The sequence below is a fragment of the Callionymus lyra genome, chromosome 1 (assembly GCF_982586985.1).
Source record: "Callionymus lyra chromosome 1, fCalLyr1.hap1.1, whole genome shotgun sequence".
In the NCBI taxonomy this organism is placed as follows: domain Eukaryota; kingdom Metazoa; phylum Chordata; class Actinopteri; order Syngnathiformes; family Callionymidae; genus Callionymus; species Callionymus lyra.
Window position 1 is genome coordinate 31286377 of NC_141818.1, and position 24228 is coordinate 31310604.

At 47.0% G+C, this 24228-nt stretch overlaps 2 protein-coding genes across 2 annotated transcripts; both read left to right on the forward strand.

The window, feature by feature from the left end:
- Positions 1-386: 386 nt before the first annotated feature.
- tpcn3 (two pore segment channel 3) lies at positions 387-8602 on the forward strand. The gene is made up of 18 exons (XM_087801636.1): positions 387-584; positions 2898-3095; positions 3158-3286; positions 3695-3811; positions 3869-3987; positions 5460-5561; positions 5621-5747; positions 5816-6023; positions 6080-6224; positions 6290-6475; positions 6539-6603; positions 6676-6763; positions 6853-6922; positions 7499-7715; positions 7787-7877; positions 7946-8059; positions 8123-8229; positions 8308-8602. The coding sequence occupies exons 1-18, from the start codon at positions 516-518 to the stop codon at positions 8439-8441; spliced, it is 2286 nt and encodes a 761-aa protein (XP_087657762.1). The 5' UTR covers positions 387-515; the 3' UTR covers positions 8442-8602.
- A 714-nt stretch (positions 8603-9316) lies between these two features.
- Positions 9317-24138, forward strand: ttbk1a (tau tubulin kinase 1a). The gene is made up of 16 exons (XM_087801648.1): positions 9317-9733; positions 12788-12946; positions 13023-13170; positions 13238-13311; positions 13374-13514; positions 13717-13821; positions 14237-14302; positions 14367-14459; positions 14579-14704; positions 14772-14926; positions 14996-15197; positions 15261-15424; positions 15565-15905; positions 15981-16162; positions 21454-22727; positions 23200-24138. The coding sequence occupies exons 2-16, from the start codon at positions 12878-12880 to the stop codon at positions 23591-23593; spliced, it is 3534 nt and encodes a 1177-aa protein (XP_087657774.1). The 5' UTR covers positions 9317-9733; positions 12788-12877; the 3' UTR covers positions 23594-24138.
- The last annotated feature ends 90 nt before the right edge of the window (positions 24139-24228 follow it).

The following is a 24228-nucleotide window of genomic DNA, read 5'->3' on the forward strand; positions in this document are numbered from 1 at the left end:
CCTTTTGGTTTCCTTCTAACATAGGCATACCTTGTCCAGTTTCAAGCATATTTTCCCACAGTGTTTCCACACTTTCCCCCCAAAAAAATAAACGTACTTCGTTTGCAAGAAGTTTTAACGAACAAGAAAGTAAATAAACAGTAGTTGAAAAAAAATCTAAACTTCAGTGAAGGTGTCTAAGGTTAGTGCGCTCTCTAGCGGTAGTTTAAGTTACCATCACATGTGATCGCTATTCAAGAAAGAAAGATGATTTACTAAAGTTTTAAATCAAAACGAAACAATACTTCAAATTTGTACTCGTTTGTTTCGTCCATAAACGCACCACCGCGTCCACATTCCCGCACCCCCTTAAACGCAGCAGCAGCAGCGGTCTGCAGAAGGAGGAGCAGCCGAGGAGGAAGATCCAGCAGAACCGAACTTCAAGCAAACCCAACACTCCACCGGGAGACCCAAAAAGCCCGAGCTCAGGCTCACAACTCAGACCCGGTGCTTCGTGACAGGAGCCCCGGTCCGACATGGATCCCGGTCCTGCGGTGAAGGTGGAGGAACTTCCAAACGGAGGGTATTCGGGGAAAACTGAAGAGGTGAGGAACTTGTGATCACGTGACATGTCCAGAACCGAGTCAGCTTTATTGTATACGCTTGTTTTTTATGGTCACGTGAGGGAACAAAGGTTTAAAACGTAAAAAAGGAGTTTTGTAAACTTTCCTCGAGAAAAACAATCAGCGATGGACTAACCAGAGAAATGTGGGTTCAAATCCCGCTGTACTGGGACTGAACGTTCAATAAAAACGTTGTACTTCTGGAATCCGAGTATTCCTTCTAAGCGAGCCCTGCGAGTGTCAGACAGATGGCAGGTCTCTGCTGCGTCTTTTGGCTCAGCTCACAAAAAGGTAAGTCACTTTAGGTAAGTTAGAACTCCAGATGGTGACTCCAAACATGGATGTGTTGATTTATTATTATTAATATCTGTCTAGTTTATTTTACCAAATCCCATATTTTACCTAATAGGTTTTTTTCCAATCAAAATAAAATCGAAAACTATTCAAAACTTTAAAAAGTAAAACCAAGAGAGTTAAATGCTGATTAAGCAGGTTTGTTAAATAGTTACACAGGAAACAGTGTTCAGGGCATAAGTTGAAGACGTCAGTGGACCATGTCCACACGTACTTCCTCATTTCTGTTAAAGCTATTATCTTCCAGTTTGCAGATAAAACGTTGTTTTAAGGACAGTCGGATAGAAATATGAAAATATTTTCAATGTTTATGTGTGACATTTCTATCCATCAAATGAAGTATATCTGTGTTTGAGCTGACTCAGTGTTGCTATTGTTAATAAACATATGGTCAAGGAACTGATCCAAGACCCAGAATTGAATATAAGAAGATAAAATGTTTACCAAACCAGGTCCTGCTCATCTGAAGGTTTATCGTTGTCATCACCAGCATCTGCTTAAATCAACAAACATGGAATTGAATGCTGCAATTTCTAGCCATAACATTTTGGGATGAAACATCACACAACCTTAAAATAACTTTAAGCACTGGCATTTAATATGTTCTTTGGAAAATTATTTTTAATCTGCAAACTCCAAGAACCCTTTCACCAGTTTAAACCACTGACAGAAGTTAATGAGCATCATCAAGAAAGCATGTGTGCATTTACACAGATTTGATCTGAAACGTGTACAGAAGCCCATAAAGCTCAGGAAATCACTGTTGGTTAATGTACTATATATGATATAGATTTATTTGAAATTGGACCTACTTAAATTTCCGGGGGCTTATACCTAACAAAAAGGTTTTGATATTCTGGCAATCTTCCATAATTAGTATATGGAATATGGTTTAAATCAGACCTGGGCAAAGTGCGGCCCTTTGATTGTATTTATGCGGCCCTCGTAATGTCCAAGTTTGATCATGTATAAATGGTTCTAATGCATTAACAAATGTATTTTGTATTTATTATTAATTAGTATTTTCACATAGCGCTTATTTACTTTTCCTCTCCTTTTTGTGTGTAATTTTTGAGTATATATTAATCCCTCAAAATGTTCTTATAAAGTTAGTTGAAGAAATGTTTTGAAAAAAACTCGTAGATACAAGAATAAAATTGCAGTTTATTCAGCTTAATAAATGTCACGGCCTAATGACGAATGTCGTTTTTTTTAGGGATTTTTTCGTTTTTCTTTTTGCTCGACGGCCCCTAACAACATTCACATAATTTAATGTGGCCCCTTGGAGAATTATAATTGCCCACCCCTGGTTTAAATGGTCACCTCAAAAACCTGCTTAATTTCTCTTCATCAAAATTGGATGCATTCATGGGTGTTATCTTTGTCAATATATATTCAATACAGTATATATTTAGGGGTCTTATGCCTCCTTACAATTGACTGGCATTCTAGAAACATCCCTTACTTTGTATGCAATATATATTTCGTAAATCTTATTGAACTTGGACATATTTGAATAATCGTAAAACCTTCACTGAAAGTTATCAACTTGCCACAACTATCTTTTGAATTTTCATGGGAGTCTACCGCCCCTTTCCTGCCCCCCTTAATAAACACAATGATTAATTGTAGGAATCTCTCTCTGACTTGGTATGTTTTACATGTGGTTTAAATTAAACAAAAATTGACATATTTTAAAACTCAAAGATGTCTTCTTCCAACCCCTTCACCTTGACCTGATCCAGTGACAGAGAGGTCAGTAGTCTACATGATGAGTTCAAGGACCTTCTGTCAAGTTTTTGGAGGTAGAAGTGTTGGGAAGTGGTATCAGGGGGACACAGATTTAGTTTATAGATGTATCTTCAAATGAAGAATTTGAATTACACTTTGAAATGAACACATTTGAATAGATTGACGCTAGAAATCTACTTCATGTTTCAGGACCTCATCTTGGCATCGATTTATGTCTCGGACGCTCAGTACAACAGAAACATCTTCTTCAACACGTCGCCACGCGCGGTCAGGTGGTATCTGTGGTACAACCACTGGTTGGCTCAGGTCCTGGTCTATGTCTTCATCCTGGTCAACTTGTCGCTCGCTCTCTTCGAGGAGCCCGCCCTGCTCCCCCTTCCCAACTGGGTGAGTAGTTGTGAGTCCCCGGTCGCACAGACGATCCAGAGTGTGTGTGTGTGTGTGTTCAGAGCACCATGCTGCTGGAGCTGCTGTGTGTGTTGGTCTTCACGCTCAGGATGGTCCATTACGCCACTGTGATTCCAAGAGACAAGTTCTGGAAGGACGCCAAGAACATCTGCATCATCGTGGTGCTGATCGTAAGTGCTGCCCCCTGTCTGTGACGCAAACACAAGCTACCAAACTGGATCTAAATCGAAAACACTGAATTTGTCAACGGGCACAGAAACATAAGCAACACGTTATAATTGTGCTGTCACATCTTGATGATGTCATACATCCAGCATGCTAATGCTAGCAGTGTTAAAAGTGCAGATCCTACCGACTTCAACTTCCTGGTCACTTCCTTAAGGCAACTGAAAAAAGTGCAGAGTCAGTCGTTGTGAAACAACCTTTAGCCGTTGCAGCGTCAGCGCCTTCCTGGACAAACGACTTCCTGCTCACATGTTTTTCAAGCGTTGTAAAAACTCCTGGGTTCGACCTTGGATTGGGGGTTTTGGCTGCAGCGCCCTCTAGTGTTTGACAATGTTTGTGCTCGTGTGCGTCAGCTGACACTGGTGGACATGATCGTGTACGGCGCAGTGAGTGCCGCGGACCTTCATGGCGTCCGCTGGTCTCGGGTTCTACGCCCGCTGCTGCTGGTCAACGTCACAGAGGGGCGACAGGTGAGGCTTGTCCTCAGGTGCCGGGTCACGGACCTCCCATCACGAGCGTGTGTTTAGTTGCGCAGGGCATTCCGGAGCATCAGGAAAGCGCTGCCTCAGATCTTCTACGTCTTCCTGCTCTTCATATTCAGCATCCTCATCTTCTCCCTCATGGCCCTCAAGCTGCTCGGCAAACGGTGAGTCAGCGATCGTTCTAGCTTCTCATGACGTCACCTGTTTACCTGTGTTTCCTTATGTTTTTAAAATACAATATAATTTTTCTATCACATAATATCACATTTTCTGAGTCTTTACATGTTTCCTTTGTGTGTACAATTTTTATTTTTCAAATGTGTATTTCATGTTGTTTTTGTGTATGTACAAATATGTGTTTATATTTTTGTTATACTAATGTTTGTGTCTATTAATTTTTGCATTTTCTTTTTCGTGTCCCTGTACGTGGGTTGAAGTGGTTAGCGCCATTGCCTCACAGCAAGAAGGTTGCTGGTTCCCATCCTGGTTAAGAGGGAGGAAACTTCTGACCTTTCTGTCTGGAGTTTTAATGTGGGTTTGCCTGGGTTTACTCCGGGTGCTCCAGTTTCCTCCCACATTACAACTGGCATCCATGCGTTTGTGTCTTCTCGCCTGGACTATTGTAACAGTTTATTTTTATGTCTTAACAAGAAGCAGCTGTCTCGCCTGCAGTTCATACAGAACTCTGCAGCGAGAATTCTGACCAGCTCTAGTAGAAGAACTCACATTTCTCCGATCCTTAAAACTCTTCACTGGCTGCTTGTGATATAATTCATGGCAGTGCTAGAATTGTGGTGCTGATGTTCTTGTAGCTGGTGGACTGAAACTGTAACTCTGTAACTCTGAAGCGAGGATTCTGAGCCGCTCTAGTAGAAGAACTCACATTTCCCCGATCCTTAAAACTCTTGACTGGCTTCCAGTTTCTTTCAGGATCAACTTTAAAATTCTGGTTCTTACTTTCAGATCTATTCATGGTCAGACCTTCCATCAGTGATCTGATCCAGCCTTACACCCCAGCTCGGGCTCTGAGGTCTGTGGATCAGAATCTACTGATGGTTCCTGAACACGGTTCAGGACCAGAGGAGAGAAATCCTTCTAGGCTGTTGCTCCTAAGCTTTGGAACGATCTTTCTCTCCCTCTGTGTTTGATGGATCTACTGACTCCTTCAAGAAACATCTTAAGACGTTTTTATTTGTTCAGGCTTTTCCTTAATTTTCTGGAACTCCTGTTGTGTTATCAGTTTTATCTTGAAGTATATACTTTATTGATTGTTTGATTGTTTAAGCGACCTTAAGCGTTCTTTGTGACCCTGGTCTGGAAAAGCGCTATACAAATAAAAATGACTTACTTACTGTCCAGGTAGTCCCCCGCCTCTCCCTCATAAGAAGCTGGGATAGGCTCGCCCCCCTCGCCTGTGCAAATGTAATCCGTGCACGTTGATTTTATATGTGTATGTTTTTCTATATTGCTTGTGTTGGAGAGTTTTGTGTTTACATTTGTGGAAATGCTTACACTTACGTATTTATTCATTTTTGTACTTTGTGTTTATTTTTTGTGTACTTATTGTTCATAGGTTTTTCCATGTGTTTTATAAGAATTAGTTTTGGTCATACATAAGTTAAGTGTGTGTCTTCAGTCAGCTGACCACGGTGGGCGGGGCTCCATACTTCACCAACTATCTGGAGATTGTGTTTGAGCTTTACGTGCTGGTGACCACGGCCAACAGTCCTGACGTGATGTAAGTCCATCTTCACCGTTTCACTTTACCTGAAGTAACCTCGTCGTCGTCGTGGTCAGGATGCCAGCGTACAATGCCAGCTCCATGTTCGCCGTGTTCTTCATCATCTTCATCCTCATCAACACCTACATCTTCATGTCGGTCTTCCTCGCGGTGGTGTTCAACAACTACAAGAAGAACCTGAAGGTGAAGTCCGGCGCCCCCTGGCTGAGCTTGGGAGGAACTGATCGGCACGGACTTTGTTAATGTGGCAGGAGGAAGTGCGGCAGCTGCTGGTCGCCAAACGGCACAAGATGGTCCGAGCCTTCGCCGTCCTGCAGGAGCCCGGCGGTCCGGCCGGAGAGCTTGTGGTGACTCGTGACACCTGGAACCGTCTGGTGCGACTGGTCCAGTCTGACATCAGTACAGCGCACCGAGAGCTGCTGTGGAGTGTTTGCGACCACCAGAATCAGGGCGCTATTGGTACGTAGCTGGCTGTCTGTGGCCATCGGGTCATTTTACCACCTCTTGACCCCCAGGTAAGGTTGCGTTCATGCAACTGGCTGACCTGTTGAACATCGAGGTCATCACGCTCAAGTCTAGGCCACACCCACTTCTCCATATGGTCCCCGGCATCTATCAGTCGGCCCCGAGCCGTCTGATCCGCCTCGCGGTCCAGCACCGGTGAGTGCTGACCCTCGCCGCAGGAGCCGGGTCGACAGGATTTGAACCTTCAGCTCTGGTTTCAGAGCGTTTGTGATCATCTATGACGTCATCATCCTCGTGAACGCCGTCTTCATCGGGCTGGACGAGGAGAATCCAATCATCGGCAACTCTGAGTGGGTCTTCCTGGGGCTGTACCTGATGGAGATCCTCCTGAAGCTGTACGTGTTCGAGCCCCGGGCCTTCTTTTCCCGACACCACTTCTGGAACTGGTAGGTCCCACGTGACTCTCTGTGACTTCTCGCTGTTGATGACGCAGATCTCTCTCTCTCTAGGTTTGACACCATCATCGTGGTCGCTGCCCTGGTGGCCACGATCATCAACTCCACGATCACATCAGGTGATCAACTGACCGGACGACACATTGTTTTTTTTAACTTTGTTTTCCAATCATGCTCCTCTGTTGCTGTAGCGGGCGACTACACCAGCCGCCAGGTTCTGGACATCGTCTTCATTCTGCGGGTCTTGCGACTGATCCGAGTGGTCGACAGCATCAAGAGGTAGCTGATCAATGGACGCCCCCCCAACAGGGCCAGTGTTTTCACGACACCATGCTACTTTGGGAGTAACAAGGATCCTTGTTATACAGGTTCCGGACCATCATCAACACTTTGGTTCGCATCGGTCCTGCCATCCTGACGTTTGGCCAGCTAGTCCTGGTCAGTTTTTATGATAACATGTCAATATTATCGTTTTGACTTTTCAAATACTGAATATTTTTAAGGCATTGACTTTTTTTTTGTAATTTAATTTAATAATTACTACGTAAATATTATAGCAATTCAAAAACTTGCTTATTGAAAGGTTGAATTTTCTTCATAAAAATTAAACAAAGAATAGTCAATAGTAATTTGTTTTACACATAATGTAAGTATATACATTTTCTAACTCCATTTTTTTGTAGATTTACAAAAATGTATTGTCTGGTTTTATAAATAATATAATGTATTAAAATGATTGAATTTAGGAAATGTTGTTTATAATCTAAATTAGAATAACAAACTCTGTATAAAATAAAACGGTTTTTTTTATATATATATATATTCAATTATTTAAAAAAAACAACTCTAAATCTTTCAGTACACAAATTATTGAATTATTAACTTAAAATAATTCAGTGCTTACTTCGGTAGAATAGAATAATCAAACTTTCAACATTTAAACGTTTAATTTAACTATAGAATATTCTGATAGCAGTGACATCCATAAGTCTTTCTGGTCCTCCTTGTCCTCAGGTGGTCTATTACGTCTTCGCTGTTGTCGGCATGGAGCTGTTCAAGGGTAAAGTGAAGTTCTACGGCGACAGCTCCGACCCGGCGAAGTCATATTGCGGGAACCCTGACCTGCGTGGAACTGCCTTCGCCCAACTCAACTACTGCAAGAACAACTTCAACGACGTGGTGTCATCGTTTGTCCTGCTGGTGGAGTTGACGGTGGTGAACCAGTGGCACGATATCCTTTTGAGAAGAACATGTCACATGATCACGCCGACGTCCGCTCGAGTTTCCCTTAACGGACATCACTTCTTAGCAGCGGCTTCTCTGCCACAACACACGCGTCAGCCAGGATCTTCTTCGTCCTCTTCCACATCATCGTCGTCATCATCATCCTCAAGTGAGCGCCTCAGATGTGGTTTATGTGGTCAGGATTCTAGGGTCTAATTGGTCGGGTTTGGGTTGCAGCATCTTTGTGGCTTTCGTTCTGGAGGCGTTCTACGTGGAGTACTCGGTGGAGAAAGGAGACCTGCAGACGTCTCTGGAGAAGAAGATCCAGGACCTGGAGTTAGGGGTGGAGCAGTGAGTCCCACCAAGTCTGCCCCACGTAGAACTGGCCTAAAGGTCCTTTATTTTTAAATCCAGGGACAAGCTGGAGGAGAACCTGGTGAATGCCATGGACAGCGATAATGTGGCGGCGAGCTGCACGGAGAACAGTCGGCCGTCGTTGAAGTTCAAAATTGCTTCCAAGAGTAAGACACGCGCGCACACACACACACACACACATACACTGTGAGGGTCCTGGTCTCATCGGAGCGTCTGTGTCTCAGGATATCGAACAGTGGACGCTCTGCTGCAGCGGATGTTCGAGGCCGACCTGCTCGACGACCTTGGTGACGGTGAAGACCAAGGTGGTGGGAACTTCTCCAATCCAGCGTTTGACTCGGCACAAAGGGCTAATTGATGACGTCATCGATGACATCATTCTTGTACAATTGTGGGCGGAGCTGTTGGAAGACTGAGGGCCTTAAACACACCTGAGGAACTGAACCTGAACGTCACCACAGCGCTGAAAATCTCTGCCCCTGTGTTCTTCTGAATGTTGAAATAAATATTTTATAATAACCTTAGTTACTTTTACACACACAGAATGATGGATAGAGGGAGGGATGTGGGATGTATGGTTGATAAAAGAAGATCATTAATCATATTACTTTTTTTACAACTACTAAAAGTTAAATCGTTTCTTCTTTAAGTACATTAACAATAAAGATTTCTTATTTTTGGATAGTGGGCGGGGCTTCGCTGTGAACCGCAGAGAAGCAAAGGAGCCGTGTTGGTGCTGATGCTGAGCGGGGGGGGCGTGGCTCTGGCAGATTGACAGCTGCGAGAACAACACCTAGGGTGCGCGTGCACGCGAGTTATTCTTGCGTTCAAAATAAAAGCTTCCTGGAATCTTCAAACTGATCGATTATTTGGTTATCGTCGGTGCGTTTACGGCTCGAACGGAACCAGAGTGCCTCAAATGAACCGGAAAAAAACCCACGCGAGATCGTCACTTCCGGCTAAACCAGTTGATGATATAAAACCCGGTAAGTCACCATGTTAGGACATAAACAAAGACGTCAATTACTTTACAAAATTAAAGGAGTTATAAAGTATTCATATGTGGTCTCCGTTGATTTAAACAGTTGTAAGAAAAGAAGATGAAAAAGTACTTTTACTGATTCATGATCTGAAGGAAGCGTTAGAAAATAAAAGACGCGGCTTTTAAGGCTTTTAATTTGGAGGCAGCAAACGACCGGATGTGGAGCGTGTGACTAAAGCGGATTTGACATCTGGATGCGGCGCTGCAGTGCGGACAAACAGGCAGGACCCGGACCCGGACCCCTCTACTGCACCGCTGCACACCGGGCCGCGGGATCCGCCTTCCCGTTCACGGTAGCGTACCGTGCTCCGTTCCATGGTCCAATAGCATCGGAACCAGAACCCATCGCGAACGAAGAGGAGGGTTCGGCCGCCGCCTTCAGCGACACAGACCCGCGGAGGAGGGACTAGCTGCTGTTTGGACCACCTTGGGAGTCGAACCCGGTCGGTGAGTCCGGGGATGTACAAGGGGCGTCAATGGTCGTGTAGAGCGACCGGACCAGGCCCGAACCCCGGCCTCTGTTTGTAGGAACGGTGGGTTTTTTGGACCGAAACATAATCCCAGATGAAGATTCCCAAAAGGCGGAAAAGGAGCGGACGGTGCGCCAGGTAGGCCCGACCAGCGTGCGTGTGTGTGCGAGCGCACGCGCGTGTGCGCTTGTGTTCATGCGTGTGTGTGCATCTGTGTGCTGCAGTGGCCTGCTCGTGCAGGTGGGTTGCAATGGTTTGCACCCTATGACCAGACCGGAAGTGTGTTAAGAGCAGAACTGGTTATCCGGGTGGAGTCTCGGCGCTGACCCGGGCCGATCCGATTCGATTTAATCGATCAGCGGAGTGATGGGCTTGTGCGCATGCGCAGTCGTGACCCATGACTGTGCAATGCAGAGAGGAAGAGATGGAGGAGGTGGAGGGGGGCGACGACATAAAAGTGATTCCAGGACTTGTGATGGTGTTCTGTCCGGTCCAAACGAGTTGGTTAACTGTGTGTCACTTGTGTTGTGTCTAAAGTGGTTCTGAAGAAATGGATTAACTAACGCTTCCTCCTGGAGTCCTGTGTTTACATAGCTCTGTTGATCCAGTTCTGGTGATGGTGATGATGATGATGATGGTGATGATGGTGATGATGACGAAGGCAAAAATGATCCAGTTTATAAATTGTCGTTTTGAATCCTGTTACTGGAGATTAGGATGAGGATCAGAAAATTGGTCTAAATTGTCACGACGGTGTTGAATGATGAAGGTGATGATGATGACAGTGGAAGTGATATTTTTAACATTGCGAGAATTCTTTATAAAGATGATGATGAATAATGCACAACTGAGGTTGATAAAGTTCATGATGCTCAAGGTGAAAATATTGTAGGTGATGATGATCTAGTCAGTGAGGGTGATGATGTATGATTATAATTAGCTTGACTGTGAGATAGACGATGATGATTATGATCAAAGTGTAAGCCAAGGGTGTCAAACTGGTCCAGAAAAAGGACCGAGACGGTGTAGTTTTTTCTTCTAACCAGTCGAGCACAGATAAGTTATGAAAATCAGATGCCCTCTTGAAACCACCAGCACCTGACGGACAACCATCTGAGTACCAATGAGATGAGCATTTTAATAGGTAAAGAGTAAAACTGTGCAGGTGACAGTGATGTTGACGGTGGTCATGTTAAGGGACTAAGGTCACTTTTCTGATAAGATAGACGATGAAGAGGATAGTGGATGTCACGACCACAATGGAGGCTATAAAACATGTGATTGAGACTGTCCTTGGTGTTGGTGATGACATTGAAAATGTAGGTGACCAAGGTCAGGTGATGGGTTAGTGTAGGGTGATAATCATCATCAAGCAGAACCTGATGAGGAGGGTCAGATGAAGGTGATGATGGCAGGGATTACAAGAGCAGATACAGTTAACAATCATAATACAAGCTAGTGATAAACATGATGATGATAAATATAGTGAAGATGATTATTAAGATAGCGGTGGTTTAAAGTTCAACTAAAGTGTTGATTTAAGTGTCGCTTAAATAGATCTTGGACCTCTATTGTATCATCAGTGTCTGTTTGTACAAAACCCTCTTTTCGTTGAAATATTTGCATTGGAGAATGGGCCTAAGCCCCGCCCACTGTTTTTCTGGGGAGGAAATCTTGTTTACCATAACCACACCCACTCTGCTGGGGTCAAGGATCAACGTTTGTGACGGTGTGTTATTAAATCCGGAAGTCTCCACCTCCAAGGGGCTCGTTCTATAAACAAATCGGGGCGTGATTACAGATGGCTGGAGGAGGAGTGAAGCCATTATTACATCATAATGGACTCTGCTCTCGTAACCTCTCAAGATTTCAGACGGGGGAGAACTTTATAAAGTAATACGTTTAAAACATGGTCCTGATGAGGGACTTGTGAGTCAGGAGAGTTAGGTTTTCACATTATTTGTCCTTTAAAGAGAATTATCCAGTATGGGGGTGGCTTGCTGCAGCTGAGTATCAGTGTTGTTCCAGGCCTGCTGATGCCATCTGCTCAACTGTCTGAAGTGACAAACTCGGCATGTGACAATGTCCGGGCAACACCCTTCGGTGACGGCACAATAGGTAACTGTGCCCTGTGTTTCAGCTGACAGGCTAACACAGGAACAGGGAGGGTTCTGACCCGTTCAGGATTGGTTGTGCGGTTTTCCTGGAGCTCGGGACGATGGTGAGCTCGCTGATGCTGACCTACTGTGGTCCTCAACTGGAATGATGCTTCTGGCAGAGCACTCCCCCACAGAGTCCCCCCCTCTGCTGGACAAACACCCGTTAGTACACAACACTGACATTACACCTAGAACGCAGCAGAGGACCAGGTGTTTACAGTACACACAGTTTTACACATCACAGTACTCTTGATAACACCAGTACCACATACTCTATCCTGGTGCAGGGGGGAACTCTGTGGCCCCGCCCCTCCGCAGTGATTGGCGGCATGGTGGAGTTTGGACTTCATCTTCAGTGACGACGCTGTTCCACTGCAGGCGCCCCTTCCCCTCATCCCGCTGTGCGCATGAGTGTGTGTGTTGGATAGCTGATTGAAATACTTTTCAAGTACTCACATGTGTGTATCATGAGGTGTGTGTTCGGGTTGTTGTCTGTTAGATAGGTATGTTTACATCAGAAGTCTCCAAATAAAGGTGTGTAAGAGAGAGTGTGTGTGTGCGTGCATGTGGGCGATGGGACACTAAACTGTTCGCGCAGACGCAGCTGCAGACTGCCTGAGCTCTGCATGCACTAAGGCTGGCTGGAGCGTCTGCATGCACAGCAGCATGTTTGGACCCAACCAAGGTCAAACAGCCAATGAGGTTCATGTCGGTCTGTGCTGTTGACGGTTCTGCCCCCCGACACTTGAATGACCCACCTCCCTTCAAATGATATCACTTCCTGTTAATGTACAACGAGGGCGCAGTGCTTTTCAGTGAGTGTTCTGGTGTCATCGTGAGAAATAAACGAGACACTAGTGGGCGCCTGTTCCTGGCCACAACCAACACTGTCCTGCTATACCAGGTTGTGGTAGTGGTAAAAATTGGTTGACTCTGCTTCTCCTGCCTTCATGATATTTATGGAAAATATCACCGCTCGCCCCTCTCACACTCCTGTCGGTCCTGGTCCAAGATTTTTGACTTTTGTCCACAGATAAATGGCTCGTTTAAGCTGGGAGCTGCTCGCGTCCTCTCCGGCTGGCAGGTTCAGTGTCTAGTCCCCGGTCTCCAGGACAACGCCAACATGAACGGGACATCGGAGCAGGTCGATATCCTGCCGCCCAACTGCATGGTCAAGGACCGATGGAAAGTGGTGAGTACGACACCGCTGACTCGGCTCACCTGCTGCTCGGAGTTTCAGACGTTTTCCTTTCCTTGTGTGCGATCAGCTGAAGAAGATCGGGGGAGGGGGTTTCGGGGAGATCTACGAGGCTTTGGATTTGCTGACTCGGGAAAACGTGGCTTTGAAGGTCGAGTCGGCCCAACAGCCCAAACAAGTGCTGAAGATGGAGGTGGCGGTTTTGAAGAAGCTTCAGGGTGACGTCACACTCCTCAGCCGACTCATTAACATGTTGCCTAATATTGAAACAAACTCTCACTGCAGGTAAAAACCACGTGTGCAAATTTATCGGCTGCGGCAGAAACGACAAGTTTAATTACGTGGTGATGCAGCTGCAGGTCAGTCTGGACACCCCTTGGTGTGACCGGAAACCAGAGTCACTTACAAGTCTCCGTTGCAGGGCCGTAACCTAGCTGACCTGCGCCGCAGCCAGCCAAGAGGGACCTTCACTATGAGCACCACACTAAGACTGGGGAAGCAGATCCTGGAGTCCATCGAGGCCATCCACTCTGTGGGCTTCCTGCACCGTGACATCAAACCGGTAAGACTCTTTGCTTTTCTGGACGCCTCCAGATGTTACTCAGATGTGATACCGAGGTTCCCTTTCCAGATGTTTTAAAATGGTTCCAGATGTTCCTCAGACGCACCTCAGTTGTTTCTAAATGTTCCTGGATGTTCTTCAGATGTTTCCAGAAGTTCCCGAGGTATTTTCAGATGTTTCAGACCTTCTCTTACCTTGACAGTCGAACTTTGCCATGGGCCGACTTCCCTCTACCTTCCGAAAGTGCTTCATGCTGGACTTCGGTTTGGCGCGACAGTTTACCAACACCACTGGAGAAGTGCGACCGGTGAGGCAAAGCCCCGCCCCTCATACCACCACCACCCCTATATGTGTCATACTTTTATTTATTTATTTTTCCCTTTATGTCTTGCAGCTTATAAGTTTCCATTGATTTTGTTTTTTCTTGCAGTTCCTTTGGGCACCGTATTATTTGGACTTTTGATTTTGACGTGCATGCCTCCTGTCTTCACCATGGTTACGCAGGATGTGAGTGGTTCCTATGGCAGCGGCGTGTTGTTGCCAAACTGGTGCTGTGGTCACCACTGAGTAGACAGTTTCCATCAGCATGCTAACTGTGCAGCACCTGTTGATGATGTCATCACTGTCTTTTTTTTATTTGAAGTTTTTCCTACCGTTGCAAGTCGTTTCCGTCTCGTCTGAGCGGGATTGCGATGCTAACACTTGTGTGTTTGGTTTGCTAGCCGCGAACAGTGGCGGGGTTCAGAGGGACCGTCCGCTACGCATCTGTTAATGCCCACAAAAACAAGGTATTAAGATGAGCTGCTATTTTTTACCTGGTTCCTTCACTATGGGATGTCGTTCCCCTTACAGGAAATGGGTCGCCATGACGACTTGTGGTCGTTGTTCTACATGCTAGTCGAGTTTGCAGTTGGACAGTTGCCATGGCGGAAGATCAAAGACAAGGTCCGTATCAGGACAAGGCTCCCTCCTTTATTGCTGGGTTACATTCGGAAAACTCTGCTTAGCATTGAAATCACAGAAGCTAAACAACTGTGTTCTATTGTGACGACAATGTATTGCAGGAGCAAGTGGGCCAGATCAAAGAACGTTACGACCATCGGATGTTGCTTAAACACATGCCGTCTGAGTTCAATGTGTTCTTGGACCACGTGCTGACCTTAGACTACTACACCAAACCGGACTACCAGGTACCTTTACTTCACTTTATCAGACTCTCATTGGTTTTCATGTGTCTGAGCCTGTATTTGGCCTTAGCTGCTGATGTCGGTGTTCGAGAACAGCATGAAGGAACGCATTATCACGGAGAACGAGCCATTCGATTGGGAGAAAGCCGGAAGTGATGTCACCATGTCCACCAGCGCCTCCACCCAACCACAGCACAACACTCGGCCAACTGCTGCCATTGTCGGGTAAGTGGACTTAGCATTCAGCACCAGTCAGATGATGCTTTGAAACCTGACTGTTCTTCTTCCCTGCAGAGCTATCGTCACTCCAGTTCCTGGAGATCAGCAGCGTGAAAACACTGATGATGTTCTCCAGGATGAACACCTAAGTGACCAGGAGAATGCCCCACCTGCTCCTCCGACCTCTCGGCCACCAGGGGAGGGTGGTGGGGACCCGGCAGAAACCTGGGAAGATACAGACTTTAACCGCAACAGACTCCGGATAAGTCTCAACAAGGTATGCGTCGATAGCGGATCAGTTGTTGCTCATTATCATGGTGATATCATTTCTGGTCCGCAGGGCACTCCAGAGGAAGAAGGTGGACGGGCGGTGTCGCCAGTCAGAGGGGGCGCTCCAGACTCGCCAACGGGTCAAGGTCGTTCTCTGCGCTACCGACGTGTCAATAGCCCAGAGTCGGAGCGTCTCTCTGCCGCAGAAGGACGTGGAGATGCCTATGGTCAAAGGTAACAACCACTGTCCTTCTGATGAGTATTTGCCTCCACATGTTGACATGTCACCAGGAGCGTTGGCCCTCATGTACATGCCAACGCTGATTATCTTGAGGAATGTTAGCCAACACATGCTAACACATACATGTCTCTAGGTCAAGGGTAGACGCTCTTGGTTCGCCGTCTCGTCACGTCTACTCCTCCCAGCCGGCCCAGATGCTGTCTGTAGACCCCGGGTGTCGAGGTGACCGGCAAGCCAGCGGGCGCCAGGAAGTGTCGGTGGCATCTGCGGACCAAGAAGCACACAGCAACGCCTTCATTCGCTCTGTCCCGTTGGCGGAGGAGGAGGACTTTGACAGCAAAGAGTGGGTCATTATTGACAAAGAAACTGAGCTTCGTGACTTCCAGCCCACCACATCTGGAACCACCGACGAGGAGCCAGAAGAACTCCGTCCCCTGGAGGAGCAAGAGGAGCGCCGGAGGCTGCGGGCAGCAGGTACGTTCTATTCTAGAAGGAAAAGGAATTGACAAGTGCCTATTATTATCTTCACCATGTGCTTAACTGTTTTAGGCGGCGAGTTGGTAGTCCGACCCAAGACCCACACCAGGGAGGCCAATCGAGGAATGCTAACTCTAGCAGAGGAGGATGGATCCAGGAGGAGCGCCGGAAGCCCCGCCCAGTCCCCCTGTCACTCCCTACCATCAGGACGGCCGCGCAGACGAGAGTCTGACCCAAATGGACCTCAGAGACCGGTAAGAAACACAGCAAATTGGAGGGACAAGTCTTGTGTGAGCACAGCATGGGGGGGAGAGAGGGTGAGACAGGAAGTGAACAGTGACACTCTTGATGTGTGTCAACATGAGTAGTGCATCTAGCGGTCTGTCATGTTGCCCTGTTTTTACCCCTCAATTTATTTCAGTCATAATTCAGGATTATTTAGTTTTCACCTCAATTAGTTTGGATTAGCTTTGAGCTAGCTCAGAACTCAGAACACTCTCTTCCTGTCTCACTCTTTCCCCACATGATTTCAGTCTGAAGGCTGCGCTCACACAAAGATTTGAAGTACTCCTCCACTGACATGGTTGCTAAGCAGCAGAAGCATCACCATGGCAACAGAATTTAAAACAATTAACACGATTATATTCATAATCAATATTTTTTAAATCCAACAATCCGTTCGGAGTTATGGACACTTCCTGTCTTTCTGCTGCAGAGCAATGTTGTTATTCATGTTTTGTTTGTTCATGGAGATCATGTTTGATGATGCATGTCATCACGCACACATATGGCGCAACACAAACATACATATGCAAACACACACTTGAATGTGCATATAAAGCTTTTCATTCACACACATATTGACACACTACATGTTAACCGACATAAACACACGGACCCACACACACACAGTTATTGACATATGTCCTATACTCAAACTTATGTATGGACTGTATGGACTGTATGGACGATTTACAAATAACCTTTACTAACGCACAAAACAACACACACACACCAATAGAAATCAATGTCACCTACACACAAACCTGCACACACACACACACGAAAACATCTGTACACACATTCATGTAAAACATCTCTACAGATAAATCTGTTCACACACACGTAAACACATGTACACACACACGCGCACACACACAAACATCCGTACACAAATACCTGTACAAACACACACAGGCAAACACAGATGGAAACCTATGTAAACACACATGAAAAACATCTGTACACACAAACGTGTAGACATCTGTTCATATGTTAACATGTGCACACAGATAAACATGCACACACACACACACACACACACACACAAGCTTGCATGCATATATTCAACAAATACAGAAACACATAAACATGTGAGGTACCAACATAAATATATGCACAGACATGCACGATGTAAACATATGTACACACACATATACTCAACGCATGCATAAACGCATACACACGTAAACAAATACTAAACACACACACACACACACACAACACGCTCGACATTGATGGGATTGTGCGCTGATTACGTCACCACACGTGATAAAGTTGTTTGTGCAGCAGTAGCGACCTCTAGTGTTAGCTGAGTGGTCTTCAATGCAGACAGTGATCTTGTGAGACGTTTTCTCTGACTGTGTATTGACGTTATCATGGCGACTCATTTATAACATTAAGATTTTGAATCTTGACGAAATCGTACGAGCTGGTTCAGAGCGTTGTGTCACTTCCTGCGGGACGTTCATGTGACAGAGACGAGACTTCAGAGCTCCATCTCGAATGGCCGAAATGTCCCTGTCACTCAGAGTCTCACTTTAAACAGAAGAATATCTAAAGCTTTTACATCACGACCACCTGTGGGTTCAGAAAAGTGGGTCACCTGCGAAGGCTCTCTTTTCGTGGCTTTCTAGCGAGATGAGGTCATGAGACGCTGGTCATGGATGCGACATCAACTTCGTGACTCTTCCGTGCATCTATCTTGATGGCCACTGTCCACTGCGAGGGCACAGGTGTGGACTAGGCAGGCGGTCCTAATGTGCGTCAGTCTCACCGCCTTGGCGCCGCGCGTTAACCGCTCCCCACAGTTTCTTTGACGTCGCCGACTCATTCGTTGTTTCTGTTGCTCCATCTGTGACTCCGAACGACTCGTCCAGCTTCACACGGCGAGTCCGACGAGTCGCTCCTCCATCTTTGGCGGCTGCTGCTCCGGCCCGTTATATTCTAGCGTACGCCGCCAACCATCGAGGACCGCCATGTTTTTAACTCCTCTCCAGCCCCTTCCCCTCCCACCCCCATCCTATCTATGGCTGTGAAAAGTGTGTGACTCAGCGAGGAGAGCGAGGGAGCCGGTGGGACGAGACAAGAAGAAGTAAAGTTGTTTCAGGGTAAGCACAGTCTAGGAGATCTTGTGTTCTCTCACTCCGCCCTCTCCCTCCATCTCTCCTCCTCCATGTGGTGTGTGTGCGCGTTTGTGTGTCTGCCTGACCCCCTTGACCCGCCCCCCCCTTGTGTCCCCCTTTTCTTTCTGCATCTCCACCCTGAGGCTGTAGTGTACTCCCCCTGCTGGTGCCAAGGTGTGTGACACCCTGACAGTTAATTTAATCGTGTCTGTAAATGTAGCTAGTCCGAGTCTCTGCTCAGGCTTCGCCCCCTCTCCTCCTCCGGCCACTCTGACGGCTGAGGGAAGGTGACGGAGAAAGGAGGCAGACAGAGAGCTCGACGTAGCTGTAGGGAAGCGAAAGGTTCCCCAGTCAGATGGTGCTAACTGTCCCCGCCCCTCTCTCTGATTGTTTGCAGTTGGATGACGAGCGGCACCACCCGCGGCCCAATCAGCTGAGGAGGCTGGCCTCCTACGTCTTCTCCTCCTCCACCTTGGAGACGGAACAGTACCCCCATGCAGGGGGGGGCTTCATCCAGAGGAGCCGCTCGGCCGAGAGCAGCCCCGCACACTTTAGCTCCGCCTCCCTGCGGCGGAGACACGCCGGGACGCTCCCGACCCCCGGAAGTCCGCGGAGCCGACACTCTGTGCTGAACGTTTCCAGATCGCAGCTGCAGCAGATGTTAGCCAAGCTGATGAACAAGAACCACAGCTGAACGAACACACTGACTCTCACACACAAACACTGTCGCACACGATGATATACACACTAGACTGTGATACACACGCTAAACTCCAAGACACACTGATTCACACATGAACCCTTTACTCCACTGCGTACTTTATCATGACACATAGAGATACGCTGAAATAATTGTTCTCATACACAACTTCACATGCAAAAACACACACATAGCTACATATACACACAAACATACATAGATCAATACACAACCATATACCACAAAACATATAGAAACCATATACACAAAATGACAAGCGATAGCCCAAATTAGATACTGAGACACAGACACACAGACACACACACATGGAGAAAAACATACACAGGTAGATGACGGCACCCTTTTAGACCCAACAAACACACTGAAAGATACAGGTAAAGATAATAAAACACACAACTACTCAGAAACACACATATGCAGCCACTCAGAGACACACAAACACACACACTGTGACACACGCATACAGAGACACACACAGGGTGGACATGGCTGTGAATATCTTCATGCAATAAACTTCGGGTCGACGGCGCCGATGTTGCACAGACTCGTGGATCCAGAAAAGCCCGTTATGTTCCTGCTCTGATCGTCCAGGAATGCGGGTCGTCCCGGCGATCGCTCACGTGTTTCCCGCCGAGCAATAACCTCGTTTTTCTCATACACGCTGCGTTTACTGTCGCTCGTTTTTTCTCCACGTCACTGAAGACCGAGGAACATGCCGCTCTCCTGGAGGAACCCCTGCTTCTTCAAACCAAAAATATCAGTTCACAGAAATGTATTGACAACCGTTCTTTTCCGTCACAACAGGAAGTAGACAGACGTGACTAGCTGAGAATATATCAATGTAGCAGAATATCTTTTCTAAAAAAGAGTTGTTCGTGTACAGTCTTGTGTGATTGACACTTCGTACTGAGCACGCGTTGGCGCTGGAACAGGGTCAAGCAGGAGGTGAAGTCTGGGTCGCATGGTCTTTCTCGCGGTTGTGGTCTGACTTGGTGACGGGTTAGGTTTTGGAGGATGGATTGTCTTGATGTTAGTGAGCTAGCGTGTGGCTTTTAGCTGTCAACATTGACCTATGTGTCGCCATGGTAACGCTGACTCCTAGAGGAAAGGGGCAGAAGGATGTTGTGGATGAGGGAAATATATTCAGGAGCTTCACACATGGACGCAAACCTCAGCAAAAGAGTAATGCATGAGCGGTTAACTCTGGCAGGATTGATCATGTGACCTCGTAGGCTAACAAGAATGTTGAGTTTTCAAATTCCGCTACCTAAGAACCTATTCTTCGTCCAAAGTTGTGTTTCCTGGTGTTGTCTCGCAGACAGGCTGTGTTATTCTTGATTTAAGGGCTATGTGAATAAAAAGGAAAAAAAAAAAAACGCTGACTCATCATCAGGCGAAGTTACTGTAACACTTTGCGAATGTACGAATCGCTGCTAACTTTGTTTTTGCACATCAACAAGATTGTCACTATCGCAAGTTTCTGTTTATGAACCAGTGCACTGTCGCATGACTGAGCTGTCACAACCTCATATGTATCACAGCTAACGTGTCCACCTGGTGGGACCAGGCGTCTCATGGAATCTTCCATAAAGAGTTTCTTTGGACTTGTTCACATTTTCTAGTCTGGAAATGTCCGAATAACGACTTGTTTCAATATTTATGAGTTCTTGTTTTTACAACCACAATTTATTGAATATCTCAATATTTGGTCAATATTTAGACTTATTATACCCTAGTAGGGTGTAATAAATCATTAACGTTTGTTACCTTTTAGCAAAAGAATAAACCTGTCGAGGAAGAGTTGTAAATACAGGCGCTGCTCCAAATGGCTAGCTGTAGGGCTCGAGCCATGCTAGCTTTGTTTTGTGCACATTTTCCACGAGGGACTTTGCAATAAAGGTTTGACAATAACAAAGTGTCACTTTACGTTTGAGACACAGGTGCATGTGGTTTCCACGACAACTGTAAATATATATAAGCATAGTTACTCTGTCACAGCATGAATAACTGGCGGGTTTAGTTTCTCTTGGACGGACGAACACTTGAAATTCACCTGCGAAAACTCTGCGATGCATTTTTGTGCCTTTTTTTACAAAAATATGTATCTAGACAATCCTGAGACGCTTGTACGACAAAATGTCAATAAACTGTTTTCTGGGCAAATGTCGAAGTCGAGGTTTCTTTGTTGTCCTCCAGACAACTTGGTGAAAAGCAGGCCATCTTTCTCGGAATCACTTCTTCTGCATCGTGTTCGACAGTCAAAGGGAAATCTTAAGTTCTGTAGTTCTTTGTTGTGCACATTTAAACGGCATTAAACTACATTTTGTGGACCACTTAAAATGGCTCGTATAGGTGTATCTTGGAGGTCCTCTGGTGTCTGAGGGGTCAGAGTTGTGTAACCTTGTGTGTTTGTCTCCAGGTCTCTTCACCTCCGGGTGCCACCGTGGAGTCCCCAACATCCCCGGACTACCGGACAAAGAGCCAAGGCGATGAGAAGGAACACTTCCACATCCTCCCGCAGCTGCAGGCCAAGAGGGCCGACTTCCTGACTGGCATGCTGACTGGAACTTTGCCTCAGCGTCGTTTCGCTGCACCCGATGAAGTGTCCGAGCCTCCTGGTCCGAGGGATGACGACGTCACCAAGAGCGAGTCCAACAGCGAGGCGAGCCAGAGGAGCACGGAGCGCAGTCAAGATGCAGCGCCGTCCACCCTCATGGCCGAGGACCAGCGCGGTCAGAAGGAGAACGCCTCCGCTGCTGATGCGGACCCGGATCTAGAGGACGCTTCCAAGACCCTCGTCCTATTCTCGCCCGGAGACACTCGCAAGTCTCCCTCCGGAGTGGAGCACGGCATCGAAGGGGAGCTCGCTACACCGTGTGGACTTTATTCTCGCAATGATCGCCTCCTGGTGGGAGACCAAGCTGATCCCACAGAGACTGGACGCTTGTCTCCAGCACTCCGCTTTGACCTGAGACCGTCGACCCCTATCACACCGGCTTCTCCACCCTTCACCAGAGTGGAGCGCACGTTCGTGCACATAGCAGAGACGTCACACCTGAACGTCATGTCGTCTTCGCGAGAGAGCGACAGCGAAGTCACGCCAAGAGAAGCGATGGTGGCGTCAGAGACGGATAGCGCACCCTGTGACAAACCCTTGAACACTCACAATGGTCCCTCCGCTGTCCTGGTCCTGCCTCTGCCGACAGTCCCACAAGTCCTGACACCATCAGAGGCTCCAGATGTCCAGCCAGAACCAGAGTCAACATTGCCCCAAAGACTGAAAGTCCGTAGTCGCATTCCAGTGCTGATGTCTGAGGAGGACTCTGGCTCCGAGCGCTCGTCCTCCGCACGTGCTCAGCTTCAGCATAGGGCCAAGCAACTGGACTTGGCCCGTCTGGTGGTTCAGAAGCAGCAGGGCCAGTGGATACGGAGGAGGATGCTGTCTGCAACATCTTCATCATTGTCTTCAGGGGAGGATGAGCGGCTGCGTCCGTCAGAGACTCTGTCCACAACCGGCTCGGAGGACGACGCTCACACTTCGGACGATTCAAGGAGGATGTCACGCCTAGAAAAAACCGAGGAACAAAAACTCAGCAAGAGCCGCATCCCCAGACCGGTCACTCCTGTCAACAGACCCTCCCCTCTGAGCAGACCTGACCCGGAGAACCCCAAAGCCTCTACCGTCCGTCCCGGGTATAAGTGCTTCTTTATTAACACCTGAACGTGACAACACTGTAGGCATCTGCCTGTGTTTAGATTTGTTATTTAATTTCAGAAACGATTATTACCAAGGTGATGAACTTAGTTATCAAATCAACGTTTTTATACGTGTCTCACTCTTGTAGACAGTGGAAGCCAACAAAATCATCAAATGTTGTCATTTTAATAGCTTTGATTTTCTAGTTAAGATTAAACAGTTGCTACAGTATAAAACATAAAATTAAATTCACCAGGAAACCAGTGCTGCAGAGACTTAACTCAGTTAAAGAATTACGGCTGTGTTTAACAATAATCTTCATATATTGAATATATGAAGATTATGGTTTACAGTGACATGGATAGAAATGTTTTGGCAGTGATATAAAGTTATTAAAGTGCGAGCCAAATGGTGGAATGTTTTTGGTGAGTTTGACACGTCTAACCTTCTTGTCTCTTGTGTCTTCAGCCTGAACAGACTTCCTCTCAGCACTCACCGCAAACCTGCCGCCACCAGGTCCGCGTCCACCTGCAGTCCCCGTCCCGTCACCGCACCCTCTCAGTCCGGCAGTCCCAGGATGCCTCTCCGAGTTCTGTTCGGAACCCACCGCAGCCTCAGCTCTACCCCCGGAAGGACCGCCAGCCCGTCCCCCCACAGAGTGTGTCCGTCACGACAGCCGCTCTCGGTGCGAGCGCCGACCGTCCCCGTCCTGCCTCCCAGGACCACCGTGACCATGCGCCGCAGCGTCTCGCAGGAAGCCACGACCCAGTCGTCCTCAAGTACCTCGAGAAACCGACCAAAAGTATCCAAACCCAGCAAGTCCAGATCGGTGACCAGGGAGAAGGCGGAGCCGGCTAGATAATACAAAGAGACAATGGTCTGATGATGCCGCTTGGACCCTCGGGAAACAATCTGTCTACGGGCTTCCAGGATTCCTTCTTAATCACACGCAGGAGCATCTCTCTGGTGCTACACATCCTCTGCTCTGCCCCAGTTAAATTATGATCCGGCCCAATACTGACCCCCCCCACCCCCCGATCGCCACTGTGACTCTGAACCCTCCCTGCATGGGAAATGATCTCACACCTGCTTTGAATTAAGCAAAATAAATATTTGTAGCTTTAAATAATCACATCATAATCGCTCTTCCTTTAGAATCATTAATACGCCTTAAATGTGGAGAGCCCCTTCGAAGCGTCTCGGTAGAAGCTGTGGTGATCAGAGGACCCACCATCCCGTCCTGCTCTGGCATGTGTCAATCATTAATATCCTGGATTGTATGAAGTGATTTCGTTGTCCGCCCTGTGGAGCGATGAACATCCCGCACCTGTTTTTTTATACGCATGAGAAAACAGGTTGTGATCTTGTGATGGACTTGGATGTGAAGTAAAGTTCTGGTCACGAGGAGATGAGTCGTTTTTTGGGAATTTAAGTGTTTTTCAGCGGATATTTGTGATGTTTGTATCATATTTCCAGGATAAACATGGTGTATCAAGC

Bases quoted from the DNA above. Each gene is read 5' to 3' on its own strand.
- tpcn3 (XM_087801636.1), top strand. From the start codon at position 516: ATGGATCCCGGTCCTGCGGTGAAGGTGGAGGAACTTCCAAACGGAGGG. The intron at 3,096-3,157 runs GTGAGTAGTTGT...GTGTGTGTTCAG, and splicing joins TGCTCCCCCTTCCCAACTGG to AGCACCATGCTGCTGGAGCT. The intron at 7,878-7,945 runs GTGAGCGCCTCA...TTTGGGTTGCAG, and splicing joins GTCGTCATCATCATCCTCAA to CATCTTTGTGGCTTTCGTTC.
- ttbk1a (XM_087801648.1), top strand. From the start codon at position 12,878: ATGAACGGGACATCGGAGCAGGTCGATATCCTGCCGCCCAACTGCATG. The intron at 15,425-15,564 runs GTAACAACCACT...ACATGTCTCTAG, and splicing joins GGAGATGCCTATGGTCAAAG to GTCAAGGGTAGACGCTCTTG. The intron at 16,163-21,453 runs GTAAGAAACACA...GTTTGTCTCCAG, and splicing joins CAAATGGACCTCAGAGACCG to GTCTCTTCACCTCCGGGTGC.